This window comes from Phaenicophaeus curvirostris, chromosome 29, assembly GCF_032191515.1.
Source record: "Phaenicophaeus curvirostris isolate KB17595 chromosome 29, BPBGC_Pcur_1.0, whole genome shotgun sequence".
Taxonomy (NCBI): Eukaryota; Metazoa; Chordata; class Aves; order Cuculiformes; family Cuculidae; genus Phaenicophaeus; species Phaenicophaeus curvirostris.
The window spans coordinates 2,546,212-2,562,756 of NC_091420.1; the positions used below are offsets into that span (position 1 = coordinate 2,546,212).

The following is a 16,545-nucleotide window of genomic DNA, read 5'->3' on the forward strand; positions in this document are numbered from 1 at the left end:
GCCGAAACATTAAATCGCCTCTTCCTTCTCCAGTACCTGATTCCTGCAGGTCCACAGCAGAAGGCAGAAGGTTCAGGAGCACAGACAGCCTGTTCCACAGGCTCTGGGAGCTCTGCAGGGACAAAACACAAGGCCACAGGAGACGTCAAGACAGTTGGATGGAATAACCAGGCCACTTGGGCTTCCCAGCATCTTTCACAGGTGGAGTGTTTAATATCATATTCTGTCCTGGACTAGGACAGAAACACCAATTCGCCTTCTGCATCCCAACCCCGGGGAATTGAACGGACGCAGCCTCAGCCCAAACACAGAGCAGAGTTCCCACCTGAGCACACATGATGATGAGGTCCGTGTTTGTCCTCAGCCAGTCCAGGAACACCTTGACAGTGAGCAGCAGCCCTTCGTTAGTCACGATCTCCAGCTTCTCCTGAAGGGATCGCTCGTTCCTGCAGGATTTGTTACTTGAAATGCTTTCCTCGGAGTCAGACACATCATCTGGAAAACAAAGGGAAAAGCAGGATGACAGACACGAAATCCCTTGAGAAGCCAAGCCCTACTGGTTCAAGAACAGTGCTGGGTTGGGAAGAGTCGAGTTTAATGTCTCGGTGCCTCTGTACATCCGCAAAAATCCAGCTCCCCAACCCCTGTGCTGCTGCCGGGTCGGGGCTGAACTGTGATAGCATCAATCTTCAGGTTAGGCAAGAGAAGAAAAGGGCTGGGTGATTTTATGGGTCAGGGCCCGGCTGAGTTTTAATCCCACTGCCTGCAAGCCATGTGAGGGACTCGGGGTGAAAGGAGCAGCGAGCTGGGAATCAACAATGTGCTCTGCCCCAGTCCCTTGTTTTAAATGCGTGGTCCACGTCGTCTCTGCCTATTAGCACAGCAATTATCATCCAATAAATAAATCATAAGAGGGGAAGTAATTTCTTCAGGAACCATCCCTGACAGTGTGTTAAAACCATTAAAGAGCTTGAGAGGCAAGGAGAGCTCAAAGCTAAAAACTCCATGGGTTCATTCATTCACCAGGGCTCGTTCGGCCGCTCATTCCTATAACGGTACCATGGCCACACCGCTCAGAATCACGCAGTGGTTTGACCTCAAAGCCCGTCAGTCCCACCCCTGCCATGGGCAGGGACACCTCCCACTGGAGAAGGTTGCTCCAAGCCCCATCCAACCTGGCCTTGAACCCCTCCAGGCGTGGGGCAGCCACCACTGCTCTGGGCAACCTGGGCCAGGGCCTCCCCACCCGCACAGCAAAATATTTCCTCCCAAGATCTCATCTCAATCTCCCCTCTTGCAGCTGAAAAGCGTTCCCCTACGTCCTCTCCCAGCCCTCCCCAGCCCTCTCCTCACTGGAGGACTCCAGGTGGGTCTCACCAGAGCGGAGCAGAGGGGGAGAATCCCCTCCCTCCCTGCTGCTCCCACTGCTCTGGACGCAGCCCAGGACACGGTTGGTTTCTGGGCTGTGAGTGCACTTGCCTGACTCTTGCGGAGCTTCTCACCAGCAGCACCCCAAGCCCTTCTCCTCAGGGCTGCTCCCAACCCGTTCTCCACCCAGCCCAGATTTCTGCTTGGGATAACCCCAGCCCAGGTGCAGAACCTCAGCCTCCTGAAAAATCTTGAGTTTAAAATACAAACGTATTCCCGGAGCTGCAACATTTGCGCAACCCACTGGAAGAAAACGTTAAATAGACCCAAAATCATTTGTTTCTTCCTTTAACCTCATCTCTTTCGAGTGCCTACAAAGCAATGCCAGGGGCCAGTAAACATTAACACGATTTAACGCTCCCCCTTCAAACCCTGGCCCAGGCAAAGCCTGAATCCTGCCAGTGCTGCAAACCCACTGGATTTGGCAGCACGACGCAAAAATGTTTCCTTGCTGTAGGGAAGATGGGAGGAATGACAAACAAGACCGAACAGGCCCGTGTGGTTTTATCTGAAACACAAACAGCTCCCTGGAGTGCATCGGATCTCCCTTTCAAGCTGGTTGGGTTTTTTCTCTCAGAACATGACTCAGTTGTGTAAGCTGCACGGTAACCAAGACATCGCAGCTCCACCTGCTGTGCGGCCGCGGTTCGGTTCAGCCCGGAACGCTTGGAGCGGCACGGAAAGAGGCTTGTTGCTCCTCTCGCTTGCACCTCAATCACATCTCAGACACCTTCAGCAGAGCTGATAAGCAGATATCTCATGGGGAACTGCCTGGACCCCATCCCTTCCCTGGAGGGGTTTCAGGGCCGGGTGGACGAGGCGCTGAGGGACATGGGTTAGTGATTGATGCGAATGGTTGGACTCGATGATCCGGTGGGTCTCTTCCAACCTGGTGATTCTATGAAGTGTCTGTGAGTACAGGCGTTTCACACAGGAAAAAGGAAGAAGATCCGAATTTTTACCACCTGCTGGAATTATTATAGAATCATAGAATGGTTTGGGTTGGAAGGGACCTCAAAGCCTGTTTCAACACCCTTGCCACAGGCAGGGACACCTCCTACTGCACCAGGGGCTCCAAGCCCCATCCAACCTGGCCTTGAACCCCTCCAGGGATGGAGCAGCCACAACCCCCCTGGGCAGCCTGGTCAAGGGCCTCTCCATCCTCATAGGAAACAACTTTTTCCTAATATCTCATCTAAATCTCTCCTCTTTATCCCCTGCATCATCACAGCTGCTCAGCATTCAGCCTGTGGAGCAGAATAACAGGTAACCCTGGCTGCTGCCCGGTGCGCATATTCCTGGATGTCAGGCAGTAAGATTTAAGGTCCTCCTTCTAGAAACACCAGATCCAAGATCTGCCTAGAGCTTGGGCAACCTGTTCATAGAATCATAGAATCACCAGGCTCCTCCAAGCCTGGCTGAAGGAGAACTTGCACTGTGAGAAAGGGGAGATTTTAGCAGAGAGACTGCTACAGCTTGCGGTTTTCTACACAGCAAACACTTTGAACGAGGTCGCTGATTCTCACCTTGCTCTGCCAAGCCAGGCTTCTCCAGATCTCCGTTGACACATGGCTTGCTGTCCATTCCGTCCTTCAGGACGGGTGGGTCACTGTTGGGTTTCAGAAGGATGTTGCTGAAAGTGGGAGCCAAGCGAAAGCAGCGTTTGGTCTGAAAGAGCTGGGTGGACATGGCCTGGAGGTTGCTGGCTATGCTTGCATCGTTAGTGCTCAGGGAAGCTGGCCCATTGACTGCTGCATCCGGAGCCTCAGTTTTAGAGATGTTTGGGCTCTTGGAGTCCCCCAGCACACTGCCGTCCACACAGTTTTTTAAGGCCTCTTTGGGCCCACTTTTGCTTTGGCCGCTCCCCTCCTCACCCGGCTCGTCCTCCATGTCCTCCAAGTCAGACCGAGATTCTTGACTGTTCATGTCAGAGTCCGTCTCCACATCAAAAGCAGCTTCTGCTTCCTCATCACTCTTCTCCGAGCCACTTTCTGAGCCATCGCTGCCCTTTATGGAGCCCTGGCTGGAGTCAGAGTCAAAGCCCTCGCTCAGGTCACTCTCATCCACCTTCTGGGGATGGCGTCGGCGACGCAAACAGGAGAGGCGCGAGTATTTCTTGCTTTTCTTGCAGTCGTTCTTCCTTTGTTCCTCGATGGGTTGGTGATTGGCCAAGTCAGCTTCAGCTTCCTTCTCAATCGAGTTCAAGGGCTCCCGCAGCTCCTGGTCATCTGCAGGTATTTAAAAAGAGACCATGAGTAAGGAAAGTCTCATAGCGTCACACGAGCTACTTGCCAGCCCTGAGCCTGGGGAATCAGGAGTAGAAATTTCAGCCACAGCTTCTATTTGTGTCTTTAATGAGAGACCAGGTCATCGCAACCCTAGAGAGCGAATCACTTTCTAAAAGATGTCCAGAAAGACTCATGAAGCCGGGATTCCTACTGCTCAAGCTGTGCTGCTCTGTTATCAGGCAGCATCAGCACTGAACATCGCGAGAGCAGCCGTGGGACTTGGAGCTGTTGAGTCTGGAGAAGAGAAGGCTGAGGGGAGACCTCATCGCTCTCCACAACTCCAAGAAAGGAGGCTGGAGCCAGGCAGGGGATCAGGCTCTGCTCCCAAGGAACAAGCGATAGGATGAGAGGAAACGGCCTCAAGATATACCAGGGGAGGTTTACATTGGATATTGAGAAAAACGTCTTTACTGAGAGAGTCGTGAAGCCCTGGCAAAGGCTGCTCAGGGCAGTGGGGGAGTCTCCATCCCTGGAGAGGTTCAAAAACCACATGGCTGTGGCATTTTGGTACGTGGTTTGGTTGCCACAGTAGGGTTGGGCTGATGTTTGGACTGGATGAGCTCAGAGGTCTTTTCCAACGTTAATGATTCTATGATTCCATGATTCTAGATCAACATCAAATACACAGTTTATCTTTTCCCCAGCTTCCTACAGCCTGAGAAGCAAGCATGGGAGGGGCAGGTGCCAGCCACCAACTCCACCCTGTAACCACACTGAGCTGACCTCATCCCTCCCTTGACCAACACGCTCCCAGCCCTTCCAGCAGCCGCTACGTGGCCCCAACAATTCCTAAACCCACACAGGGGAGGAGTCATTCACTCGGTTCTGACCAGGAAAACTCTAGTCCTGCATTCTGTGAAATATTACAAATTGACTGTTTGGAGAGGAAAGATCCAGTAGTTTTGTTCTCTGCTCAAGAGGATCCTTCGGAAACCAGAGATCTGGTTTTGTCTGAGCAGAGAGGAGCTGTGCAGAGCAAGGCCTGCCTCCCTTAGACACTGGGTTTCACCTGAGATCAGCTCCTCAGCAGAGGAGAAGAGTCCAGTAAATACCAGCAAATACACAGAAAATAAGGAAGAGAGAGTGAGGTTAACAGATGATGAGCTGCCAAGAGCTACAGAAGGATAACTCCTTACAACACAGAAAGCAACGTTTTCGTCCTGTGATGATTCCAATACTCACAGAGGGCACCTAAGCAAAGCTTGTCTCAGCAGACAAGTCAAAGATCAAGATACCTCTAAGGCCACTCACGCACTACGCTCAAAAAAAAAAAAAAAAACACGTCTAGGAGATTTAGGAATGAAAAGTAAAAGCCAGCTCTGCAGGCAGGCAACGAGGCAGACCCAGCCCTACTGCCTCTGCTCTCTTACCTGTGCCATCGCTCTGAAAGGCTGGGACTGGATTTTCCCCTTCTTCCAGCTCTGCCTGCAGGCGAATATTGACGTGGTTTATCAGGTGAGAGAAGAGGGCGAGCGTGAAAGCGATGGCTGCACTGTACTGCTTGGAACCTGCAAGGAGACAGCGTGATGAGGTCGAGGAGACCGACCGCTAACCCAAAACACAAACGCCAATTAAGACAACATCTTCATCTTAACGCATCTTAGTCACTAAATGCTAACAAAGAGCTGGTTACCTGCCCTCTTGAGGCTGTGAACACTCATAAGGCAGATGATCACCATGCGAAAGATAAGGAGATCGGGGAGGAAGGAGTAGCCGCTCTCGTACTCCTCTTCATCTTCACAAGTTGAGCTCAGGTTCGGAGGAGACGGCAGGTAGAACAAGCACAGGTTGAAATCCTCCAGCACAGACTGGCAGAGAGATGTCAGCTCAGAGTCCAGAGAGCTTAAGAGAGAAAAAAACCACAAGGATTGTTATCCAAGACTCAAGTTCCTGCCAGAGTTTGTATGGAAATTGAACCAAAACTGGCGGTTAGGTTGTCCTTCAGCTCTAGACAGAGTGAAGCACCAGGGAATATTCTGAGGCAACAACAGCTACGGGAAGCAAGTGAGATTAATCAGATTATGTTTTCTTCTCCAAAGCTGTAAACTAAAAGACAAGCAATAACGAGAACACCTTCCTGCAATGAGATGGGTCACCGAGAAGCATCTGATTGTTCCCTGGGCACTTGGGCTGCAGCCATATGGACATCCAGGGCACTTTCAATGTCAAAGGTAGCAGAAGTGTTGGATCCACAGCTCAGTTAAAGGATTACAGTGCAGCGAGGACTCAATTTTTCCACCTCCCATGGCTCTAACTCACAGCCCTGTAAGAACATTCCAAAATCCTCAGCAGCTGTTGGCTCCATCGAGGGAAGCACCCACGGTATTCCATAAAATGGGCTGTGGGAGTCTCCTCCTTACAAAATGCAACCATCTGCAAAACAACCCGCAAATCCTTTTCAGGAGTTAATGTGCTTGGGAAATGGAAGTAATTTCCAGTTTTCTTATGTGCTAAATGTGTGTTAAGTGGGTATTAAATGAGCCTTGAAAGTTCCACTCTGGTGCAAGTCAATCTCTGGAAGCCAATCCCATAGTAGGGATCCCATCAGCAAAGGCACAGCCAGCAGCTTGAGGAAAAGGATTATCCCTCTCTCTGGCACTCAACAGATGGGATCGGGAGTAGCGCATCTAGCCGTGGGCCTCCGGTACAAAACAACCAGCCAAAGACACAGGCAAATGGGACTTCATCCAACAGAGGACTGTGAGGGGAATAGAGAACACGATGTACGAGAAAAGGCAAAAGGATTTGAGTTTGTTCAGCCTGAAAGAAGGCTCAGGGGGTATCGTCTTGTTTCCAGATGCCAAGCACATGGTTAGAGAAGAGCAAATAAGAGTCTTCTCAGTGGTGCACGACACAAAAAAGGGAAGTGATGGGTAGAAGCTGCAGGAAAGGAAAATGAGAAGATGCAAAGGAAAAATATTCCACAGCGAAGGAGGTCAAACACTGGAAGGGGGACCAGGGAGGTATGGAATCTCTGTCCTTACATCCATTCAAAACGTGACTGGATGAGGCTCAGAGCAACCTTGCCTAACTTCACAGCTGAATTTGCCTTCACAGTGGACGTGACTTTCCAGGGAGACCTTAGAGCAGCTTCTGGCACTGAAAAGGGCCGCAGCAAAAGTGGGGAGGGCAGGGATAGGACAAGAGGGAACAGTTCTCAGCTGAAAGAGGGGAGATTGAGATGAGATCTTAGGGAGAAATGTTTTCCTGGGAGGGTGGGGAGAGGCCCTGGCTTAGGATGCTCAGAGAAACAGTGGCTGCCCCACTTGGAGGGGTTCAAGGCCAGGCTGGATGGAGCTTGGAGCCCCTGATCCATGGGAGGTGTCCCTGCCCATGGCCGGGGTGGGACTAGATGGGCTTTGAGGTCCCTTCCAACTCAAACCATTCCATGATTCTATGACTTCAGGGAAAGACTAGACTCCCTGAAGATCCCTTCCAACCTAAACAACAAGTCAACTATGCCCTTAAAAACACCTGCACTGTTCTAGGCAGGAAGAGGTTAATTTGCAATCACCTGCAAACCTCCCAACAGAGACTGAGAGCATCCAAGGGGAAAAAAAAAAAAAAGACAAAGCTTTCCCTGTTTTCTAACAGGAACAGGTTACGCTATTTGTTTCTTGGAAGAAGTTATTTGGTTACAGATTCCCGAATGCAATGAACAGCCAGGCTCGTATACAGGCAGTGACTCTTTTGCTATCGGCCTAAACCCAGTGCTTGCCAGGCAAAAGCATTTGACAATTGAACAAGGGAAGAACACACCAAAGGCACCGCACAGCACAGAGTGAGCTGCAAGGCTCAGGAGTCCAGCATCCATCCAGCTACTGGCTTGATTTAGCCAGATCTAAAGTATTTAACACCCCCCTGGTATTCCAGCCTCGCTCGGAAGACAATCTGCGCTCTCCCAGCAAGGTTAGAAGGTTGAAATCTGGGAGCTTTTGGCAGGAAGCCTCAGCACAGGCACGTTATCCTCCAGGGAACAGCCTCTTCCAGTGCTGAATGCCTGCGACTGTGAGTTCCCAACAGAAGATGTAATCGGCCGTAACCTTACCTGCTCTTTGGCTGCAAAAGACTCTGCAGGTACATAAAGCTCACCAGCAACCTCTTAATGTCTTTGCCTCTGAAAAGATTGAGAAGAAAACAGTGTGAAGCAGGTAGCACCATCACAGAGCTCTATTCACGAGTAAATCGGGCCTTGACTGAAAATCGCGTTCTGATGAAATGGGAGAAAAAAAACCAGCTTGTACCTCTCAAACCATCACCAGTATTGTCAACCCTCATGAACAGCCAGGGGAGAGAGAGGAAACCTCCCACCTTAAACTCTACACCTATCCAGCATTTAACTTATCTCCAGAAATCATGACCCAACAGATCAAGAATGGGATCAAAACTGGGGCTCCCAAAATCCCATAAGCGGTCACTGCCCCCAATTGGCCATCTTCCAGTTTCCACTTCCCAGAAGGACACTACTCCCAACCCAGAGGACGATGCTGGTGGCACTGCAAACCCTCAGCCTGCACCGGTCTCCTTTTCCTTTCCCTCTTACCGTTTCTTGCTCGGAGACAACTTCCTGGTCTCGCATTTCTTCAACTGGCGATACATTTTGGCTGATTTGTCGTACAGCCGCTTCAGATTCCCATAGGCACCTTCGAAGGACACTTCAGACTGGATACTGAGACCCCAAAACACAACACATCGACAGTCACTTTGCCACCAGGCTGCTCATATTTTGTGGCTTTAATCCCCCAGGAAGTTATTCCGACATCTAAGCCTGAAGACGGGTACCCAGAGCTTTTGTACCCGTGCTGGGCTACCCGACTATCACCTTCTCCAATCTGCGCCTCAAGACTGTGTTCAGAGAAGAGAATTTCTCCCACCTCACTCAGCACCTCTGTTCCCCCTCAAATCCAGCTCTCCAGCACAGATAAGAGGGGGCTTAGATGAAACCCTGCGCTCTAAGCGCAGCCCCTCCACTGTATTTTAGTGACCAGCAGGATGGTTTGGTTCAACCAAGGCTCTTTCTTATTACCACTCTCGCTCGTGGCTGGAATAAACCCATCTCTCTTTCTCCTCCCCTGAAACTCATCTGCTGAAAACAGTCACAAGCGCAAAGTAAAGGGGAAAAGAACCCAGCAGCAGCATCCACAGTGCCCTGATTCTCTGTCTAGAAAGCCAAGATCCTCCCGGACACTCACCAGCGTAAGTAGCAATAGGTAGCTTCCACGTTGTAGTATTTGCTCCCTGCCAAGGTCCCCAGCTGGTTAAAGGGCATGCCTGTCACAAGAGAGAGGGGCGATGGAATTAACCCACAGTTAATTCTTAAAACTAACAGTTTTGAGCTGAAAGAGGGGAGATTGAGATGAGATTTTAAAGAGAAACGTTTTGCTGGGAGGGTGGGGAGGCCCTGGCCCAGGTTGCCCATCCCTGGAGGGGTTCAAGGCCAGGTTGGATGGGGCTTGGAGCCCCTGATGCAGTGGGAGGTGTCCCTGCCCACAGCACGGGTGGGACCGGATGGGCTTTGAGGTCCCTTCCAACCCAAACCATTCCATGATTCTACGATTCCCTAACGGCCCTACTAGGAAATCTTTCCATCAGATCCTTTCCCCCTCACTACTCTTCCAGCAGACACAAAGAGCAGTAAGGCTGCAGCACAAAGGTCTGGACTACTTGACCCTTTTGCCACCCAGGTTTTTGTTCTGTTTTATAGCTCTCTCACATCCTCCCCTCCTTCCTGCCAGTTATCTACATATGAAAGCAGAGCAAACAACGCCACCTCCTCCATATTATTAATGCCATGTCCTTGACTCTCTATTCCTCTTGACACAGACATCTTATCAGCATTTCAGAGTTCCAATCCATCTCACCGTGGTACATTAACTTTTGTCACTTACTGGTGTTTGGGATCAGTTAATCAAACTCACTGAGAACTCTGCAAAGACAGAGAAAACACTCTCCTGGCATTGCACACTTTTGAATATAAGACAGGCCCTCAACTCCTGCCCCAGGGTGTTCTAGGAAAGCAGCCACTTCCGAAGGAGAAAGCAGCACGTGAAGGGGTTTTCTTGCAGTGGTAAAAAGAGGAAGATGACCGATAATGCTCTGCTTCTGGCAATGGGCAGTTGGGTTTCCCCTTAGCCAGATAATTTATCACATTTGTGGAAGTTTGAGCTTCCCATGGGTTATCAGATGAGAAGCTGAGGTCACTGGTGAAGAGCACCTTTGCTTTAACTCTTCTATTTGGCTTGCCAGCAAGAGAGGTTGCCAAAGGAAGACATAACCCAGGTTAAGGAGAGATAAAACGAGGATAAAAGCACTCCTCCCTCAGCAGCAGGATATAAACCTGACCAGCGTGGCACAGAGTGTTGTTTGTAGGTTGCGGCAACGCAGGTTTTTAACAACTAAAAATTCACGGTAACTCAACTCACCAATTTGTGGTGCAACAGAAAGGGCTTGATAGTAAAACCGCTCAGCCAGCAGCTCTGTGTCCACACCTGCCAGTTCGTTCTGATAGCGAGCTGAAAAAAAACCACACACCGCACATCAGAAAGCAGAAAGCCTTCTCTTCCCTTCCGCAGAGAAGCGCAGTTTCCCTACAGATTAAAAAAAATACCACAAAACTAGAAATACCAGCCAAGTCAACAAATCCATCAAAGAAGAACTGCTCTTGGCAAAACACAGCGATGTACGAGGTTTGCCAGGCCTGTTTGAAGCAATTTTAAGTGCTCTGCTCCACACACCACAACCCCTGCCGCTTCAAGCGAAGGGGATCTCCCTCAACGCTTGTGGCAGTGTGTAAGTAAAAGGAAGGAATTCTTCATCTCCGTGTGTTAAATGTTGATTCATCTACCCTTGAAATAACTCGGAGCTGTGCTCCACTTTCCAGCACATCAAACAGACTGGGTTCTACTACAGCAGAGCATGAAATGCAAAGAAAGTCAGCTGAGCTAAGAAAACACCTGGCTGGGGCTGGACTGGAGTTTATTCTGGGTTTTTGACAGCAGCAGGCGCTTTGGAAACCTCACCCTTGTGAAGACGGAGACCCATTTCTCTCCCACCATGTCTTAAATCCCCCCTAAGACATTTATCTGCAATGCCATTTTTAGGTTGATTCACGCACAGCACTAAATGCCAAACAGCTTTCGAGAGCTTGGAGGCTGCTGCATGTCAAGCACATTAACCCGCGCCACACTTCAAAAAGCTTTTGTCACACAGCTCCGTGTTTTCTCCCTCCCTTCACTCCCACGTGTTCACAATCGAGCCAGAAGCTGACATGCTTACCACACGCTTCAGGAGGTCATGACTGGGGGACAGACACACCTGCTCTAGAAAGGATGACACTGAAAGAAGCTGAGGATTTGCAGCAGCCTGCTGCTCTGCACTGGTCCAAAACTCTGCTTAATAAACCTGCTTTTCAGTCACACTTGTGGGAATGATCAAAAATAGTGTGGTCAGAAGGAGCAGGGAAGTGATCGTCCTCCTGGATTCGGTGCTGGTGAGGCCGCAGCTCGAATCTTGGGTTCAGTTTTGGGTCCCACACTATGAGAAAGACCTTGAGGGGCTGAAGTGCATCCAGAGAAGGCAATGGAGATGGGGAAAGGTCTGGAGAACAGGGGCTGTAGGAGCGGCTAAGAGCCCTGGGGCTGTTTAGTCTGGAGAAGAAGAGACTGAGGAGAGACCTCATTGCTCTCTGCAAGGAGGTTGGAGCTGCACAGGGACCGTGGAGGTATTACAGGTTGCCCTGAAAGACAATACTGTTCTTACCAAGGTCTCCCAGATAAACCAGACATCGGTGACACGCCATCTGCGCCCACTCCATCTCCTTCTCTGACGCAGACACAGGTTTCTTGCAGCCTGCATGAGAAATCACACACACCACGGGTTAAAGGCTGCGAGAAAGACACAGGAGCAGCCAGCACCTCTGCCCCAGGCACCCAGTGTTTCCCTGGATGAAAACACAGACCATGTGTTAGACCACGCTGTTGCCTGTGGCATCCGACTGACCGGCACTGGTCCACTCTGGATGTCAAAAAGTGGAAAAGAAGTGTAGAAAATACATGTAGACACTGAGGCTGAGGGGAGACCTCATCGCTCTCAGCAGCTCCCAGAAAGGAGGCTGGAGCCAGGCAGGTGCTGGTCTCTTCTCCCAAGGAACAAGTGATGGGATATAAGATGAAACAGCTTCAAGCTGTTCTAGGGGAGGTTTAGGTTGGATATCAGGAAAAATTCTTTTACTGAGAGAGTGGTGAAGCCCTGGCAGAGGCTGCCCAGGGCAGTGGGGGAGACTCCATCCCTGGAGGGGTTCAAAAACTGTGTGGCCGTGGCACTTGGGGACGTAGTTTGGTTGTCACAGTGGAGTTGGGCTGACGGTTGGACTGGATGTGCTTAGAGGTCTTTTCCAACATCAAAACCAACAGGGGAAGGCTCCAGCTAGCTGATCCAAACTAAGTGAAGCCATCAAACGTTACTGAGTTCCTGGGATGAGCTGCTGCTGGCCAGAGCCTGCTTCCCATCTCCCCATCGGCACCTTCTCCTGGCCAGAGAGACAAACTGTGCAGCCTGAGACCAGGAGGCAAAGGAAACCACCAGGCAGGTCAGTGCCGTGGATTCATCTGGGTTCAGGGTGCCTGTTGCCAAGGACTTTCCCCTTCTGGAGGCGCAAATTCCCTCAACCAGGAATCCCCAAGGAAGCTTTTTGAGACCGGTCCAGCCTACAGTCTGAGCTGTGCCCCTCTTGGCTTGGATTTAGAGTAGAAGTGAAATCTGGAAGCTTATGTGACCTTAAATGAGGAACGGTTCCCTCTTAACAACCAGCATCACACAAACTGCATTATACAAACACACAGCCTTCAAATCTGCATCCACATACGCTACTGGACCCATTCCACCTTTCTTTTTTGCTGTGAATCCTCTTGCTCCCATTTATTTAACCTGATCTGTCATTCATACGAGATTCTAACACATCTGTCCTTTCTGGACATGCAGGGTTACATCTCTGTTGTCTCGTTACACGCTCGTCTGCTGCATCCTTTAATTACAGAGCCCAAACACATTAAGGAACCAAAATGAGGGGAGCCATTCAAACACAATCACACACCACAGGGAACAGACCCATCTGGAATGCGTATTTCGAGCCTTTATTGATTCCGCAGTACCGAGACACATTTCTCAAAGCAACAGTTGCCAGGGACATCTGCCTTTTCAACCAACATTTCAAAGCCGATCGTGATACAATCGTCTCCCAGAACTAAGAATAGGACAGCAGCGCCTGAAACGTTCCATTGCTAAAGACATACTGACTCCTGTGATACCAGTTCCTGCCGTCCTTCTCCCTCCAGCTTTAAGAATGTCAATGAAAGCCTGGCTAATACCATTCAGAAAACACACAGAGGTTCCAGTTCTCCCATCAGACCAGAAACACGTGCCTCGAGGCCACCGAGCACAACTCAGGAGAGGTGAATGAACTACTAGGGCTTGTTCAGCCTGGAGAAGAAAAGGCTGTGGGGAGACCTTAGAGCAGCTTCCAGGACCGAAAGGGGCTCCAGGATAGCTGAGGAGGAGCCCTGGAGGAGGGAGTGCAGGGAGAGGATGAGGGGGGAACAGTTTTGAGCTGAAAGATGGGAGATTGAGATGAGATCTTGGGGAGAAATGTTTTGCTGGGAGGGTGGGGAGGCCCTGGCCCAGGTTGCCCAGAGCAGGGGTGGCTGCCCCATCCCTGGAGGGGTTCAAGGCCAGGTTGGATGGGGCTTGGAGCCCCTGATCCAGTGGGAGGTGTCCCTGCTCACGGCAGGGGTGAGACTGCAAGAGCTTTAAGGTCCCTTCTGACTCAAATCACCCTGTGATTCTACTACAAGGTAATACATGCACAGCCTTGAGCTGTTTCAGGACTGTGAACACTCTTCTCTTCTTCCCCTTGTAGCAAAGATCCCTCAAACACAGCAGTGGTGCCCCGAGACATCTAACACACCGTACAGTGTGACGGGAGCTTCCTCAAGTTCCCAGTTCAGCTGTGGTCTTAAAGCTCCAGATTGCACATGAAGGAAGCACAGGGAGAAGGGACAGCAAGAGAAGGAACAATATCTTACATCTAGTGAATACAATGTCCTGACAACAATCTGTTGGTTTCAAGAATCCGTTCCCCTGCTTTAAATTAGCTTTTAAAAACATTGTGTACAGCCAGAAAAGCTCTACGATTTTCCATAAAAATCTGCCATCACCGAACGCTCACTGAAGAATTTTCCAACAGCTTTTAATTCCTGATAGAAACCCATCCTTCTTCCCAAGTTTAGTATCAAAAAAACAAGAAGCGGGGGGAAGAGAGAACAGTCTGCTCTGAACAGATAACCAGCTAATCAGGGAAAGGAACCGAGATAATCCCTGGAACGCTGAAACAAAGAGAGACAAGCGCTGGGGAAGCCACCTGCCTGGGATTCCGAGCTGTCCCAGGAGCCCAGTACACAGAGCACTCACCTATTAGAGGATCCGTTACGTGTGTCCAGTCAATACAGCACTGCAGCTCCAGCTGGTAGTGAGACTGGATGTAGAGGAGAAGGTGCTGGTAAAATCCTATGCCAGCAACTAAGTGAGTCCGGTAGGCGCACTCCAGAGTGCTCCGGCTGTGGATGTGCTGGAGGGAAGGCAAAGGAGAACACGTTAATGTCCTGCAGGCAGCATTTCAGGCTGGCCACTCAAGTTTTGGGAAACAAGATAGTGGGAAGCTCGGCTGGAATTGGTTTTGCCATGTTCTGGACCTCCTTTGGCTCAACAAGGTTCTGTTTGATGGAATCTACCAGGGGTAAACATCAAGGAGAAATACTGGCTGCAACGATGAAAAATAAAATCAAGGTGTCTGCTTAGAGAACCTTAAATTAGAGAACCTTAGAGAACCTTTCTCCAGAAAAGCAGAGCAGCAGGAGAGAGCTGGTGGCGTCAGAAAATACAGAGGTGAATAATATGAGTATTTCTCAGGGACCGATCCCAGTAAAAACAATCGGCACAGAGAAAACCTCCTAAGACCCTGTTCTCCATGGAGACACTGAACTCCACACAGTGCAGGGATAGGATGAGGGGAAACGTTTTGAAGCTGATAGAGAGGAGATTGAGATGAGATCTTAGGGAAAAATGTTTCCCTGTGAGGGTGGGGAGGCCCTGGCCCAGGTTGCCCAGAGCAGCGGTGTCTTTCCCACCCCTGGAGGTGTCCAAGGCCAGGTTGGATGGGGCTTGGAGCCTCTCATGCAGTGGGAAGAAGATGGGAAGACAAAATTTAAGCAAATAATGTTGAAATATCCTCGGCATCGGCAGCTCTCAGCACATCACTGGAGGTTGCCTGCCCACAGCTGAACAAAAAGCATAGATCAGCTCCATAGTTAAAGTTCAGGAGCACCTGGCTCCCTGCCCCGTGTTGAATCACAACTTTTCCAGGCAAATGAAGCTTTTAACTTCATCTCTCGTTTCACAGCCAGTGTCAGAGATACCTGCCTTTTTATTGGTTTTAATGAGCTGGATAACTTCATAGTAAACCTTCCTCCAGAGCAGCTCTTCTGCTTTTCTTCCATAATCTACTGGGTGCAAGAACATCAGCTTCACGCACAGCTCCCGCAGCCTGAGAGGAGACAGCAGGGAATTCACATTCAGCTACGGCAGCTCCCGACAAGAGCACAGAAGAGGAAAATCAGAATTCACGGCGACAGATGAGCCAGAACACGCGGTGATGGTACAACCTGTATCACCCCCATCCCACACACCCAACCAGCTCTTGGCTCAGCTGGCCATTAGCAACTCCCCGATGATGTCAAGAATTGTCTTGACAGATTAAAAATGAGTATAAATAACCATCCCTGCCATGGATTCTGAATCCAATAGAAGATCTCACACACATATAAGAAGTGTGAGATTTTAAAGAGAATTAGAGTAGACACAGGGAAGAATTTCTTCACCATGAGAGTGGGGAGGCACTGGAACAGGTTGCCCAGGGAAGCTGTGGCCGTGTCCCTGGAGGTTTTCAAGGCCAGGTTAGACAAGGTCTTGGACAGCCTGAGCCAGTGGAACTGGATGATCTTTAAGGCCCCTTCCAACCCAAACCGTTCGATGGTTCTATGAATTATAAGGCAAGCATTGGCCAACATGGAGAAGATTTGTGGAGAAGTCTCCAGCCACAGACAGGATGGCAGGGACAGGAGTTGGACTCGATGATCCTTGTGGGTCCCTTCCCACTCAGGTCATTCTATGATTCTACGAGGGGCTGTTCAAACACAGACCCGAAACCCAGCCTCTGCTTCAAAAACCCGGAGGAATTCCACATCACACATCGAGCGCACTCCAAACCCGCAGAATTAGTGTTGCTTCACATGGATTTTCCCCAGCTCAATATAAAAACCCAGCATCCTGCCTAACTTACTTGTTCCTCAAGCTGATGTTCTCTGGCTTGAACACTTCTTGATACGCGGCCTTATTGCCAAGGATGAGATCCAGTCGATGAACAGCCTCCACCACTGCTCTGCAAGGAAGCACAGGACGAGGAGGGTCAGAAGAGCAGGTTAACTGAGCTCTGGATGTCCGCACAGAACCACACTGGCCTAGTTAATTCCATTATTAGCAAGCCACATTATACCAACGCACTGTATTAATCGATTTCCTTTCAGCAGTCTCTTTTAGAAAGCTTATGGAAAGCAGAAAAAAGCAGAGTTATGTACACTGTAGTGATTTTGCTGCAAATCAGCTGTTTAATCCCCAGTCAGCACTGCCTGTCTGGTAAGAAATGTCCATTACTTCCACGGCAGCAAAGTCAGGAATGTCTTAGGATGCGTTAGCAGCTATTAACCGTGGCAATTAAATC

General features: G+C 50.0%; 1 protein-coding gene across 1 annotated transcript in view; it reads right to left on the reverse strand.

Annotated features, from left to right (window-relative positions):
- SMG5 (SMG5 nonsense mediated mRNA decay factor) overlaps positions 1-16,545 on the reverse strand; it is a 31,834-nt gene that overhangs the window by 10,745 nt on the left and 4,544 nt on the right. The window contains exons 2-14 of the mRNA XM_069878721.1: positions 16,108-16,206; positions 15,189-15,312; positions 14,181-14,337; positions 11,475-11,564; positions 10,139-10,228; positions 8,909-8,987; positions 8,260-8,385; positions 7,765-7,833; positions 5,350-5,558; positions 5,087-5,224; positions 2,955-3,656; positions 326-495; positions 37-112 (exon numbers count right to left, since the gene is read on the reverse strand). Coding sequence (XP_069734822.1) covers positions 37-112; positions 326-495; positions 2,955-3,656; positions 5,087-5,224; positions 5,350-5,558; positions 7,765-7,833; positions 8,260-8,385; positions 8,909-8,987; positions 10,139-10,228; positions 11,475-11,564; positions 14,181-14,337; positions 15,189-15,312; positions 16,108-16,206 — 2,129 coding nt within the window. The remainder of the gene's footprint in view (positions 1-36; positions 113-325; positions 496-2,954; positions 3,657-5,086; positions 5,225-5,349; positions 5,559-7,764; positions 7,834-8,259; positions 8,386-8,908; positions 8,988-10,138; positions 10,229-11,474; positions 11,565-14,180; positions 14,338-15,188; positions 15,313-16,107; positions 16,207-16,545) is intronic.